This window comes from Neovison vison, chromosome 11 (assembly GCF_020171115.1).
Source record: "Neovison vison isolate M4711 chromosome 11, ASM_NN_V1, whole genome shotgun sequence".
Lineage (NCBI taxonomy): Eukaryota > Metazoa > Chordata > Mammalia > Carnivora > Mustelidae > Neogale > Neogale vison.
Genome location: NC_058101.1, coordinates 38,492,538 through 38,508,250, shown reverse-complemented (window position 1 = coordinate 38,508,250; position 15,713 = coordinate 38,492,538). Strand labels below are relative to the sequence as shown.

General features: G+C 36.9%; 1 protein-coding gene across 3 annotated transcripts in view; it reads right to left on the bottom strand.

The window, feature by feature from the left end:
- Positions 1-15,713, bottom strand: part of ARAP2 (ArfGAP with RhoGAP domain, ankyrin repeat and PH domain 2) — a 186,461-nt gene that overhangs the window by 120,147 nt on the left and 50,601 nt on the right. For all 3 annotated transcript variants that reach the window (XM_044224949.1, XM_044224951.1, XM_044224950.1), the window contains exon 9: positions 7,057-7,235. In XM_044224949.1, the coding sequence (XP_044080884.1) occupies positions 7,057-7,235 (179 nt within the window). The remainder of the gene's footprint in view (positions 1-7,056; positions 7,236-15,713) is intronic.

Below are 15,713 nucleotides of genomic sequence, written 5' to 3'. Positions count from 1 at the left end.
TGTGAGAGAGAGTTGTGTTCTTACGAGAACATCCAAAGGAAGTGACACTTGACCAGATCATTGACAAAACCCAGACCAGCTTGATTGGGTATACCTCTCAGGTTTCAGTTCTCTCATTTGCACAATGGAGAGAATAGTAGTACCTATACTACTTCAGCATGGGGCGGATTAAATCAACACATTAAATATGCTTAGAAGAATGCCAGGCACGCAGTCAGTGCTACACAGATCTAGTTAGCTACTGTTACAGTTCTTGTTAGCTTCTATCTCTTAAATTTGAAACCAAGGGAACATATTAACTGTGAAAAAGTTAATTACAAGAAAACACATATTTAAGATAACTAGCAAGTATATATACATTTTTAAAAATGGGGTGGAAGGCAAATGTTAAAAAAATAAATTGCTCTTTAACTATAATCTGATTGTCAGCAATAGTCTCATTTTGAAAAATAGGCACAAGTCAGACCAGGCTACGCTTTCAACACTTAAAATGCTAGAAGGTGGACAGAAAACAAAACAAAAACAAAAACAAAATAAAAAAAAACAGGAGCTTGAAAATTCAGTGACTGGAATATTACTATAGAAAGCAAAAAGCTAAAAGCAGATTCTGGATTAAACAATACCTTACATTTAATTTGCAGTCACAGAATGTGGGATCTCACAAAGCATGAATCCCACCACCAGTACCATTATAACAACGGTGTTGCTTGGCGAACAGATCTGGACCACCTGCAAAGGCGGTCATGACCATGTTGGCACTGGGAGTCAGACCAGGGGAGAATCCTGGCTAAGCCATTTACTGGCTGTATGACTACTACCAAGTTATTTATTTTATCTAGACCTCAACTTCCTCATTTATAAAAAAACACAGTCATATCTACATTACACAGCACTGTTATAAAAATGGAGTGCCACATAAATTAAGGGTCAAATACAGACAATTATTTTATTTGTGAGTTCGAGCCCAGAATTTGTCTTCAATAAAAGTATCTCCATTTTATTTGTAAAGAATGAAAGTATTTGCACCAATGATTCTATAGTATACACTTGGTTTAGAAAGAATGTAAATATTTACCAAGATGCTGAAATGGGTTATTTGTAGCAACAGAACCTGGTTGAAACTACATTTTGAAACTACACAGTAAAAGAGCAAAATAAAAGTTTGATTCCTAACCGGAAAAATTAAAGAAGGGTTTGTTAACCCCAAATTTTCTGAAACTCAAACCTATTTTTGGAAACACTGGATGCCAGGTTTCCATGCCAGAAATTTAAGAACTTGGTGCTTACACATTTGTTGAAAACAGATGTGGCATTGTATGACACTGGCACCACATTTCCGGGGAAACACCAGATGCAGAGTTTGGCCAGATACAGAACCCAGAGAATCTGAGGCCACCACCTACATCCTGCTGCTTCTTTCTGTGCTACTCAACCCACAGCCCTATGAGGTCTATTTAAATTCTATTAGAGTTTCATCCCCGTGCCAGACACCGGGAACATTATGTAGGGGGAACGAGGGGGAATGAGTCTCTTGTTATACCCTGATTTGAAAATGTTTAATCAAGTGAATTTATATAGTTAAATCCTCAGTGCCACAATTATCATTAAATGGATGCACAGACCCACCAAGCAAGACATCTGGTTGTAATGAATTCACTAATACTAACATGATCCTGAAAAAAACTCATCACAAAAAAAAAAAAAAAAAAAAGAGGGAGACTGGCTGTCAGAACAACCTAACAAATGGAAACCAAAGCCAATTATCTTAAATGTGCCTCACATCCATTTGCAGAAATTTCATTCAAATAGCAACACCACATGTATAACACTTCACATACTTCAGTGTACATTCAGATTTTATCTCACTTAAAATTTTAAATACTGGCGTATATACTACATCCATATCATGTCAAGACAAATAAATTCATAAAATAATTATTTGCCAGAATATCAAAAATTTATAAGCTTTGAAATAAAAAGCAGTTTAATGATAATAAAATTTCTACACAGTAAAAATTAACTGAAGAATGAAAAAGTAAACGATAGCTCAAAAAAGCAGTTATAGAAAATGAACTGATGATTAATTATCTTTATTATATGAAGAGCTTAAGAAATCATCAGAAAAGACAGTAACATCCCAATCAATAAATGGAAAAATAAAATCAAGGGACAATTCACAGAAAAGAGAATTACTTAAAAACAAACTTTAAAAAAATGGTGAGCTCTATAGACAAGACAACAGCTGTGAATGACCGCGCCTTCAACAAGCTCTTTCTGCAAAGTGTTTACTGAGTGTCAGCTACGGGCTTGAAACTCCTGAACATCTGACAGTGAATAAACCATCACACCATTAATTTGAATATAAAAATTCTAACACGTTTAAGGTTAAAATCAGGCTGGTACCTAGTTCACATAGCTAACAGCATTTGAAATGTAAACAATTCTTTACGAAAAGGTCATGAAAGTCCATGCCAAAAAAAAAAAAAAAAATCAAAAAGGAAGAAAAGGCTACATACAGAAAGCTACCAGAAGTCTCATTTATTTATCACAATGTGTGCTACCCACAGTGGAAGCTGAGACAACAGGCATCTTTTGGTCACTGCTATACTCCTAGAGCCTAGAGCCATGCCCAGAAATGAGAAGGTGTCCAGTAAAAATCCATTTTGTAAAATGGATGAATACAGAAACACAGGAATTTGTATAGTATAAGCCACACAAAATGAAACACAACTCATTTTATATAAAGTTGAAATAACACTGGAGAAAAACTATCATAATTATAATACCCACAGGCATGTAAAACATGAGAGCAATATTTATAAAAATTAAACACTGTGTTTATGAGATGGTGTTAAAGAGATGGCACGTAATTTATGTAGTAACAGCGCCACAGTGTTTCGCAACTGCGTAATTAGGTAGAGAATTTGTGTCTGTTTCTACTTTGCCAAACTCCTTTTTTTACATATCTCTTCATTGTTCTTTTCAATTTTTTATAACCTACTGGGCAAGGGGCGGGGAGGGGGGAGGGAACATTACATCCCCTAAGGCACTTCTCCTACTCAGTGGAGAGCTACTAAAAATTTCAGTCCCCACAATGTACTAATGAATGAAACGGAAAGACAGAGATGAAAAAAAAAAAATGAATCTTTGAACCAAGTAATTGGGAAAATGAAAAGTTAATTCCATAGTGTTCAGACCTGTCCATGAAATGTCCAAGAGGAGAGGCAGATTGCCATCCCCCTTGCTAGCATGATACCATAATATCATAAAAATTAAGATCTTAGCCAAAAAAAAAAAAGTAGCTATAGTTCAAAACTATGCACAATTAGTAATAGTTCAAAATCTCAAAATGTATTATCACTAATCATAATTATCTTAACTTTCTAATTAAATGTTGGCATATTTCAAATGTTCAATGAGGAAAAAGATCACTTCCAAATGAAAGTTAATCACAAAAAGACATATAATAGACCCAAGTTGTGGGATGATGAAACATTCAACGTTGCTGAAGGCTATTTTTACACATTATCCAATCCCAAAAATACCTTGCTCTCTTTACCTAGATACTTATCATTTTTTTAAAGGAAAAAAAAAAAAAAAACTGAGAGCAAGTGTTGGACTGTATATAGTTTTTGATACATGTAAAAGGCTTATATAAATGTGGATTCCAACATTCTATCCCCAGAAATTCTAAATCCACAGTCTGGAATGAGCCCAGATATATGGAATTTTCACATGCAACTTACATAATGGCCTTAGGAATAATAAGCTATCTCTCTTCTTTATACCACGCCATTTAAATCTAAAGACATTAACTTAATTACCTGAGCCAATTAGTAGCAGAGAAAGAATGAAGACCCAGAACTGTTACCTCTGTCCAATCATCTCTGATCTAAAGGAACACTGCAGTTTCCTTTTAAATAACTCTTCAATATATGCTACCTTTCCACCTCTATCCATCATCTGTTTACTCTCTCTGGAGGAACCTCCAAAGTAAATTTATAAAACTATCAAAAGAGTCTAGAAAAATGAAAATAATTCACATGTTAGGGTAGTGTGGGTTGATTTTCCTTATTTTTGTTCTATTTATACTACAAATTATGTGGGCAATAAATTCATTATTTAAAAATTTTTTAAACTGAAAACAATTTAGTTTTGATGAATGAAACTCAATTAGCTCCAATGCAAATTTAGATATGGAAGTTCAAAGCTAACGCTTCTTTTAATTTTTTCTTATTTTTGATATATCAGTATAGTTGATATGTTACATTAACTTCAGGTGTAACACAACTTACATTTTTATGATAAGCAGATTTTTCCATATTTAAAAAAAAACACGATTACTTAATGTACTGAATATACAAAACTTTCAGAAGTTGCATTGAATGTATATCTTTTAGTGTTTTTCCTAAATGTAACCTTAAAGTCCCTTGCATTCAGGAAAAAGACTCCCCATTTAGCATGTCACCCAAGTTCTTCACACAATCTGCTCAACCATGTGAAAAAACCAATGGGCAACCTTCGTCTGGAGAAAAAGGCATACATAGCATGTAAGCACAGATAAAACTGGAATGGTAAATTAGGGCCTAAACATAGAAGGCCTTCCCTAATTATCCATCCAGTCTTAGGCCAGCTAGTTCTTTAAGACTTGACTCAAGATCATGCCCCTTAAGACCCAGCTCCATATAAAATAATGCAAGTTTTTAAAAATAACACATGCACAAGCAATGGTATGTACGTTTTAAGGGTTGATATAAAGGCATGTTAATGCATAGAAAAGGACCAGAAATATACATGCACTGAAAACAGATTTATGTCTTAAAAGATGAGGAGGGGTCCAGCATTAATGTTTTCATTTTTCAGAAGAATGTATTCATTGCTCGTGTATGTGGAAGTGTTTCTAATCTCCAGACTTCATTAATTGCCCTTTTTTGTACTTCTCTACAACTCCTGCACAAGCCAAATAAAGTACTAGGCTCACCATCCATCATAAACAAAAGTCTTGTCAGACTTTTCCTCCTGGAAGATAGGACTTAAGTCCTCAACAAGCACATCCCTTGTAGAATGCCTCACCTGGTAGAAAGTGTATTACTCAAACACACTTACACTCCGAACCTCCTAAGCAACTCAGTTATTCAAGAAAAGAAGCTTAGACTATTTCTAAGAGGTCACTGGCCAGAAATTTTCAACATACCCTTTAAAGACACTTGGGTATAGTTGCTAAGATGCTACCACTTAGAGTCATAAAGTTCTGGTTTTGTTATACATTACCATCTACAATCCTTACACAACCTTTATTTTCCTCATCTACGAAACATGGAGGAGAACATCTTCCTCCCACATTTATGGGCAAGATTAAAAGGAAATGTTTATAAATTAATTAGCACAATACCCGGTACTCACCAGCTGCTAGTCATTCTTACGCTTTTTATGTGCAATTGCTAATATTAGAGCAATAATTTCATACAATTTCTTTCTAATCAGAGAATGTTAATAAAACTTTAAAAAACATCTACTTTGGGAGAATAACGCAAACTCAGACAATCCAGTTAATGGAAACGATGAAACTAATCATTTGAAGTCCATCAAATCTGTGCAAGTAAAAAATGAATACCTCAATTAATCTGGCAGAACAACTTCCATACTGACAAATGCAAATTATGCATTTTTAAACTCCATTCCAATGAGAAAAGTCTTAATCATCTCACTTCACAGACTGAAAATGTTGACATTCAGTTCATACACATTATGAGCTGTACATCCCTCTTCTTGAGGGATACGCTAACTATCCAACTTATTCGTGTGCCGACAGTGCTCAATGACTCCTTCCACAGTTAACTGGCTAAGAAATCTTATCCAGAAAACATAATGAAAAAGATCACACTCAAGTTCAGAATATGTCTTAGATAAAGATCTCTAGTTAATATTTTTGAAACGGACATTTGAGTTGACATCTGTATTTTTTGTTACAATCACGGTAGGCATTATTATCCCAGCCTGTCATCCCTCATTATACTATGTCACCAGTGAGTTCATCTTAGATCAGCTGTCCAAAGCACACTGTGCAATTCCACAAATTACTAAAAATCTAATGCATTCCAGGCTAAAAGATTACGATCTCCTTCCCCAAATGGGATATTTTCTTATACATATTAAAAACCAGGCATGTGAGGGGCACCTGGGTGGCTCAGTCAGCTTAGGTCATGATCTCAGTGTCCTGGGATTGAGCCCCACAGCCAGCTCCCTGCTCAGTGGGGAGTCTGCTTCTCCCTCTCCCTCTGCCCATCCTCCTGCTTGTGTGAGTGCACACATGTGGACTCTCTCTCTCTCAAATAAACAGAATCCTTAAAAAAATAAAATAGTAAGATAAAAATAAGAATCAGATATGTTAGAGAAAGGAAGTCTACTGAATCAAATAAAGTTAATAGAATTTGTTAGAACTTTAATATTAGTCTCCTCAAAATACTGAACTTCTCTATAAAGTCTTTCTATATTAACCAAATTCAATAAGTCAACAATTCAAGTCTACTTCATTTATATGTGGTGTATTATGTATGTGCATATATGAACCACCTGCCTATAGTAAATTATTTCCTCTGAAACTAACATATCTACTTTTAAAAAAATGCGAGAAACTCACAAAAACATGTTACCTTGTGCCTGCTCTTAAAATTTTCTATTATAAAAGAAACACAACAGCTGCAGAACTGGGCCATTTCATCAACAGCTGTAATGGTTAATTGGTTTCTGATTGTTATCTCATAGAATTACAATATTACAATATTACTTCAGCTAAGGAATATCCTTCAAAAATTATTTTCAAGATTTTATTTTCTCAGTCCCTTAAAAAGGCGATGTCTAGCCTCAAATTTGATGTAGATTACTTTCCTGTCACAGGAGGAACTGAGAAAATTCAACAAAACAACTCTGTTATATTTAGTGCAGTATTCAAGGCAAAAGCAAGAGGCTCTAAGTAAAAACACTAATAAGTCTAAAAAGCACAGTTGTGAATGTAATCAAGGCACCGCAATTTGCAATTACTGTAACACAGCTCACCTGTTCATTTTTGCAAAGCCACACGCTGCTTCCACTTAAGACAGTAAAAATTTTGGCTTTATACCCTCTCAGTTCAAGATAGCCACATTTCTCAGGTGCAGCGGCTGCTTGAGACTGCAAGGCAGGGGATTGTGATTTCAGTGCATTTAATAGGATGCTGATCCAGTCATTTCTCTCCTCTGAAAATGAAGACAGGAGAAAGTACATACATCCATATTCACATAAATTATACAGACACAGAAACATGGGCAAAGGATCTATTCTCCCTGTAACACATGATTTACAGATTCTTTCCCACAACCACAATCTAAATGCTACTGCAGTCAGAGCCGATGGCCCAATTCTGTAAGAGAAAAGAAATAACAGTACCCAGGTGTTCTGTAACCATACTGGCCTCACCTGGGAGCTTATTAGAATGCAAAATCTCAGGCCCCACTCCAGACCTGATGAATCAGAATCTTCAGTTTTAAAAAGATCCCCAGGTGATCTGAATCCATGTTAATATTTAAAAAGTACTCTTATAGATTATTCATGAGATTGGATTTTCTCTTTTAATAGAAGTAATACTGAGACCAGTTAACAGATTTTACCTAGTAATTAAGTTGCTCAAATGCCCAGAAAATCTTACTCTTATTTCTGTCACTTAGAGCCTACTCTACTTCAGAGTACACGCTGACTTGCTATTCAACCCTCCATTCCATTCTCACCACAGAAACAAAAGGATCTCAATCTGGTAAATTAGAATTTGGTTTTCTCCCTCCACAAAAGCTAAATGACCTTCAACGCTGCACTGTAACACGCTGCATTACAGACACAGAAATCTGATCTAGTCCCCAAGGAGCAATCAAAGTTGTAAGTCAAGTTAGATATGAACATATAACAGAACACAGAGTACTATAAATGTCATACAAATGATATCAAATAAAATATGAGTCAATTCAATGAAGGTAAGTCATTTGCTGAAGGTCATACAGCAAGTTAGCATTAAAATTAGGAGAATCAAATATTTTAACTCAAACAACTGTTCTCAGGACTATTAAAAAAAAGTATTTGTGCTAGGTCTTGAAACAAGGAGCATAACTGGAGTTTGGTGAGGGAAGAGCAGAACTTTATGACTTTAAGCAGAGAAGAACACAAGAACAGAGGCAGAAAGAACCAACATCTGCTCAGAGACATATAGACAAGCCTATTGATAATTTTGAACTCAAGAGGAAACAGGAAATATGGATAGAGCTTCTGCAGTACCTGTAATGAATTCTGCCTCCAAACTTTATTACAGAGGGGAAACAAACAGAATCAAGGCAAGATTCTTAGCAAGGAAATAACATGATTAGTAGGATAATATGTAGACCAAACTGGAAGCTTGGAAATCAGGAATAGGGCAAGAGAGGCCTGAAGCACAATGAAAATATAAACAAAAGAATCTGAAAAGTCAAGACATCAAGGGATGGAAAAAACAGCTGAAGCTTTAAATATGTTTGACAGGTATTCACAAAAAAATTTAAATTATCAGAATAAAAGGTAGCTTAGTACCATGGCTTAACCAAAGAGGACAGAAAATTCCACTTTATGAGCAGAACCACCTCAGGTCTTCAGGGCCCTAGCATGAGCATGTAAGTGGGCAGATAGCATCGTGAGAATGAAGGTAACCTACACAAAAGAAGATCCATGGAGGCAGATAAATGATTAATGGGAAAGGAGAAGAAATGGACAAATGCGGAGGTACAACTGTTATCTATGAGGTAGGAAATGGGCTAGCAAAAAACAAATGAGCAAGTGATTATTAAGGCAAAAGGAGCAAAACAAAACAGACTGAATTCCAGGTAGGAAAAATTATCAAGAAGGAAGAAGAAGGGAAGAATAAGCAGGGCCCAGGTTTAGAAACCTGAGTAGTACCTCAGATCTAAGATGTGGAAAGAAGTACTCCACTATGGACTCAAGATCTCTAGATCTTAGTCTCAGCCTCCAGACTAGACTTGCTTCCATTCAAACATGAATCCTAGGTTACTTTATAATGAGATGTAGTTTTTAAATTCTCTTTACTTTTTCCTCACCTTCCAAACTACTAAAAATAGTTTTGTCTTTAATGACCAAGGCTGAAGTATTTATTAAAATTCATTCAACAATGAATTACTGTGCATATTACACAATCCCCAGGTAATAGTTCCCATGGATCAGAAGGAAATATTTACCCAACTTCCCCAGCATCGTTAGAAACTCAAACACATGAAAATGTTCACGTGACTAAGTCAATGTCAGTATGCAGCATCTGCTCTACATTTTATATTTATATGAACAGATCCAGACTGTACTAGAATAATTTATATTTTCAGGAACAACAACAAACCTTCCATTGGTTATTACTTGTGGTCATTAGTTTCACACAAGATACTCCTGCCAAGTAAAGAGCACAGAATGTTTTTTGTCTGTTTCTATTAATCTACATAAATCATTGTGTTTGAAATGTAGGTCATATTTTTATTGAAAAGAAACCCAACTTTTTTAAAAAATTTTCTTTCAGTTTTTTATTGAACTATATTTAACATATTTGTTTCAGATGTACAATATGTTTCAAAACTTCCATACCTTACTCAGTGTTAATCAAGATAAGTGTACTTTTAATCCCCTAAACCTATTTCACCCATCTCCTCCCACACGTCCCTTCTGGCAACCACCAGTTAGTTCTCTGTAGCTAAAAGCCTGTTTTTCCACCTTTTTTCCTTCTTTTTTCATTTTGTTTTGTTTCTTAAATTCCAGTGAGTGAAATCATGTGGTATTTGTCTTTCTCTGATTTGTTTCACTGTGTAGGTCATAATCATAAATGAGGCCCCAGTGTTTGTGGCTTCTACATTATTCTTAGTCTGTATTTCAGTTTCTCAGGAAAATAACCTGAAATTGGCACAACTGCATCTGCTGGACTTAAACATATAACGGTTGCATCTCAACAAATGGTTCTTGTAGAGCCTAAAAGTATTATCTAACTCCTGAGGGCCTCATTTACTAATAGGAAGTAAGCAATCATGAATAAGTATGAGAATTAATAGTTATATTCGGTTTATTCTTAATTACCCATGCAAGTGCAGATAAACAGTGACAGAGATCATTCAAACAATAAAACAGATTACAAGCATCATTGGCATGTCGCTATGCAATGTGTGTCTTTAGACAAGGGGAATACGTGTTGATAAGCCACAATATTCCAAATCAAATACTGATTTTCCCTTGGGCTATGTATCTTGGACAAAGCTAGATACTATGCTAGCCTCTGCCTCTCTTCACACCAAGGTGCTTTTATTCTTTCCAATAACAAATATTTACTGTCTATCTTGATCTTAGCAATGTGCTAAGACTACTCCTTAGAGAATATGCCCTGACCTAGGTAAGGCTTTGTTCAAAGTAAAGCATTCTGGGGTTGGAAAAAAGAAAAAAAAAGGGTAAAGAAAACAAAATTGTCACTTTCTTATAATTATGCTAGAATATAAATAAAAGATAATAGCAATTCCCTCAAACTAGCCCTTGAAGTTTCCAGGAATGAATGCCAACTATTGTTAAGTATCAATAAAGTAGTTAAAAAAAAAAAAAACCCAACAATAACAACCAAAAAACCCAAAAAACAAAAAACAATCAGAAAGACAATATTCTCTGACCACTGGATTTAGCGGGAGGCATGCTCTTTAGTAACATAAAGGATTTAGGCATTACTACATAAGGTCTCTGTTGTGTAAAAGATTAGTAATAGAATCTAACAAAGTTTATATGGACCTTTACTTTTGATATGCTAATATAATTGAACTAAAGATTCCTCAACATAACCCATGATCAATTTCAGAGAAGGAAGTATCTGTACACCGTGACTGTTCCCGAAATCATTAGGCATTCATTGGTACAAATATTTACTGAGTGCCCACTGAGTTCCAAGACCTTTCTGAATACCAGGAATGGAAGCGTGAACAATATAGACCACAGCCTTAATCTCCTGGAGGCTGCCCTCTTGTGAAAGGAGGAAGACAACAAAACATAGCTATATAATCTACTACACAGTGACAAGTGCAATGGGACAAAATAAAGCAAGGGATGAGGGACACAAGAAGTGCTCCTTTATACCCGGTACTAGAAAAAGCCTCAGAAAGAAGGGAGTGGTTAATCAAAAGCTTAAAGGAAATGCAAGTGACAGAGCAAGTCAGGAGAATGGCTGCAGGAAGACCATTCTCAGATAAAGTAAGCAAGTGTCAGTGCCCTGGGGTTCCCATGGGGGAGAAGAGCTGAAATGTAGTGAGTGAGGGAGAGCACAGGAGGAGACAAGATCAAAGAGACCAGAGCCAGATCACATAGGGGCTCTTGGGTTTAAGTACTTTACTCTCGGGCAGATGGACAGACAACACAGCATCTGAAGTGGACTGACGTGATCAGACTTCTTTGATGCATGATTGCTGACAGGTGTATAGAAAACAAGACTGTAAGTCGATCAAAGGAGGTTATTACAATAACCCAGTAAAGGTGGTGGCTTGCATCAGAGTAATAATGACAGAAGTGTTGAGAATCAATCAGAATCCAGACTTATTTCCAAAGTCAGAAAAGATCAGATGTGCTGATGGACTGGATGTGCCGATATGAGAGGAAAAGGTTCAAAAACGACTCCACCGTTTGCGACGCACTATGTCGACCAACACATACAATGGAGAAGTTTTAATTCCCCTGACTCTCCCTCCATCTAGTAAATGTTTCACAGCTTGCTTCTAGAAACACTGAATATTTCAGGGCACCCGGGTAGCTCAGTCAGTTAAGTGTCTAACTCTTGATTTTGACTCGGGTCTCGGGGTCATGAGATGGAGCCCTGTGTCAGGTGCTTCCTTGAGAGTCTCTCTCCCGCCCCCCTCTGCCCCTCCCAACTGAGTTCTCTTTCTCTCTCAAAACAAAACAAAAACAGCAACATTAAATATTTCAAGACAGGCAAGTCTGCTTACCCAAAATAAGTAAGGGAAATTTATGTTTCTTATCCAAGTGTTCTTTAAAACAAACAAAGCTTTGCAGTCCCACAGCTGCCACTAGAGGGCTGTAAAATGCTGTCCGGAAGCAGAGTTGAGAGGAAAAAACACCTGCTTGCCTACCAGGGATCTAGAACCGCCTGAGATGGACAGGAACACAAGACCACAGTTGAAACCCAGCATAGAAAATGGTCCAGGAACACAAATGACCACTCAGAATTCTTAAGCCCTTTTCTCACTATAAGAACTGCCAAATGAGGGGCGCCTGAGTGGCTCAGTTAGTTGACCATCTGCCTTCAGCTCAGGTCATGATCCAGGGTCCTGGGACTGAGCCCCACATCAGGCTTCCTGTTCGGTGGGGAGTCTGCTTCTCCCTCTCCCTGCCACTCTGCCTATTTTTGCTCTGTCAAATAAAATCTTAAAAAACAACAACAACAAGAACAAAAACTTCCAACTCAAAACATCACCTGCTTTTTGAAGTCAGGCATCTGTATGTGTGACCGCCTCTGCCAGGGGAATAGACTGGAGAGATCATTAGCTGTTAGGACCCTCTGACCAACTCCAATGGTTCTGCTTCAGGAAAAAGGAATCCCACCAAATTTTTCATTTGAGAAAGTATTTTTAAAATGTAATTATTTCAACATAATTCACTTTCAACTAAGAGCATAACAATACTTCACTGGGAAGCATGGGGGGAATTGAAGGCTTTGAAAATTTGTGGGAAAAAAATGTCAAAGTATAATCCTGTATTAGCAGTGCCAGTGGGCAATGCAGCAGTTGGAAACAGTGCTGCTGGCTTCAGAGGACAGGCCATTCAGAAACCTTCTCACCAAAAATGGAGAATTCGTTTCTGCTAGGATGTCAAACCATTTCCCCTTTGTGTTCTAAACTTCTGTCTTGCTTCTTGATTAGACAGAAGAAAAGTTTCATTTAGCTTAAAAATTAAGTCCAATATTTCATAGACCACTAAGGTTGATTTCTCACTTCCCCCAAAGTAAAAAATAGTGAACCATCTGTATACATGGAAGGAGGAAAAAAACAATAAAACATACTTACTATCTCGTTGAAGGTTCCATACTAAATATATAGACACATGTATGCTATTTACACACACACACACACACACCCCTCCACATTTACCCATCTCTGAAAACATTAGTTACAACATTAAAATGACTTTTTTTTTTTTTGAGATTTTACTTATTCATTCAAGAGAGAGAAAGAGAGAGGGAGACAGAGGAAGAAGCAGATTCCCGGTGGAGCAGGGAGCTGAATGCAGGACTCGACCTGAGGCGAAGACAGGTGCTTACCCGAATGAGCCAGCCAGGTGCCCTAAAAATCATTTTCAATCAAACCACCTCATTCAGTAATCCCATGTGGATGGTCTCCGTTTTTAAGAAAGCAGTGCCTTTTTTTTTTTTTTTTTTTTTTTTTTTTTAGTATCTTCATGTTTTAAAACTTAAAGACCTAAAACCTATTTAAAAACTAACTTAGGGGCGCCCGGGTGGCTCAGTGGGTTAAAGCCTCTGCCTTCAGCTCAGGTCATGATCTCAGGGTTCTGGGATCGAGTCCCACAACGGACTCTCTGCTCAGTGGGGAGCCTGCTTCCTCCTCTCTCTCTGCCTGCCTCTCTGCCTACTTGCGATCTCTGTCAAATAAATAAAATCTTAATAAATAAATAAATAAAATAAAAACTAACTTATACTTGGGGCACCTGGGTGGCTCAGTTGGTTGAGCGACTGCCTTCGGCTCAGGTCATGATCCCGGAGTCCTGGGATCGAGTCCCATATCAGGCTCCCAGTCTGCTTCTCCCTCTGACCTCCCATCTCATGCTCTCTCTCTCTTTGTCTCTGTCTCTCTCTCAAATAAATAAATAAAATCTTAAAAGAAAAAAACCCTTAAAAAAAAACTAACTTAGGGGCTCCTGGGTGGCTCAGTGGTTAAGCCTCTGACTTCCGCTCAGGTCATGATCTCAGGGTCCTGGGATTGAGCCCCCGCATTGGGCTCTTTACCCAGCAGGGAGCCTGCTTCCCCCTTTCTCTCTCTCTGCCTGCCTCTCTGACTACTTGTGATCTCTGTAAAATAAATAAATAAAATCTTTAAAAAAAAAAAAAAGAAAAGAAAAATAACTTATACCAAAGTTTTAATGAAATTCTTATGCTGTTTATATCACAATTACGTGATACATGAACTATGAACTATATATGAACTATGTTCAGAGCATGTAATCTTTAAACATGGGGGTTGATATATTCTACTCAAACGTTGTCTATTTAACTTTTATATACAGTACATAATTATGGCTAAACAGATTTTCACACAGGTGGGAAGCTTTATTTAGTATGTCTACCAAAATGCAAGCTATGTGGTATACGTGAAATTCATTTTGAGAAGCCAAGGGGAAAGGGATTAGCACCTCAAAGAGACAGGCAGTCATCTTCTGGGCAGAGGAAACCAAAGTGTAAGGAAAGACTGTCACAATTCCCAGTCAAGAGAGGAGTATCTTGGGCCTTCCCAGCCAGGTAGCCTGCAACTTCTCAGAGCGGCCACTGAGGCATAAAAGGAGCCATAGACAATATGCAAATGAAAGATGGAGACAGTGATAGAACAAGACCTTGCTTACAAAAACAAGCAGCAGCCAGATTTAGGCGATAGGCCACAGTCAGGCCAACCCGGACTAGGCTATAGGTCTCGGTGATTAAATAGCAGCTCAAGTAAGAAACACTTTTACCGCTACATACGTGCAATATTCACACAGGTATGTTTCACAATACTTAATTAGAAGCGATGCACACTGATATCTCTTATTCTATTTCATGTTTGGTTTTTCTTCTGTTTTGGGGGGGATTTATTTTAGTATCTTCAGAAACCACTACATTGATTTCATCAATGGATAGTGATTCACAGTTTGAAAAATGCTGCCCCAGTGTGAACAGCAGCTGGACTCACGCATTTACTCATTATGCCAAGGAATAATGAAAGCTTTCTAGGAACATACAGGATTTACTGAATGTTTTCTGTGTGTCACACACTGGTATATGGCCTAAGAATCTAGCAGCATAAAAAAGACAAATATTGCCCCATCATATCTAATGCTGTTGTAGTTTATAAAAGGGTAAAATGGGTTCTGTGTAAAATGGAATATTATTTTTTATTTTTATAAAATGAGATAACTGTAACACCTAATCCCTCATAAGACTATTTTGAATAATGAGGGGTGCCCGGATGGCTCAGCTGTTAAGCGTCTGCCTTCAGCTCAGGTCATGATCTCAGGGTCCTGGGATCAAGCCCCACGTTCGGCTCCCTGCTCAGTGGGAAGCCTGCTTCTCCCTCTCCCACTGCCCCTGCTTGGTGTTCTCTCTCACTGTCTCTCTTTCTCTTTCTCTGTCAAATAAATAAATAAACAAAATCTTTAAAAAAAAAAAAAAGGCTATTGTTAATAATGAAGTCCAGATGATCACTGCATATATCAAGAATTTAGTAAGTTCTCCAGGTCACCATTATTCAAATAATTAAGGACCAAGAAGTATTTTCAAAATTGAGTTATAATCTATACTAAAATAGAAGCTTTAAAATAAATTAAAATTATAATTATTTAATTAATGACGATGGCCTTATCTGTATCACTTAAAAGTAGTGAGAGATAGAGTAATAACATGTTGATAGTCAATC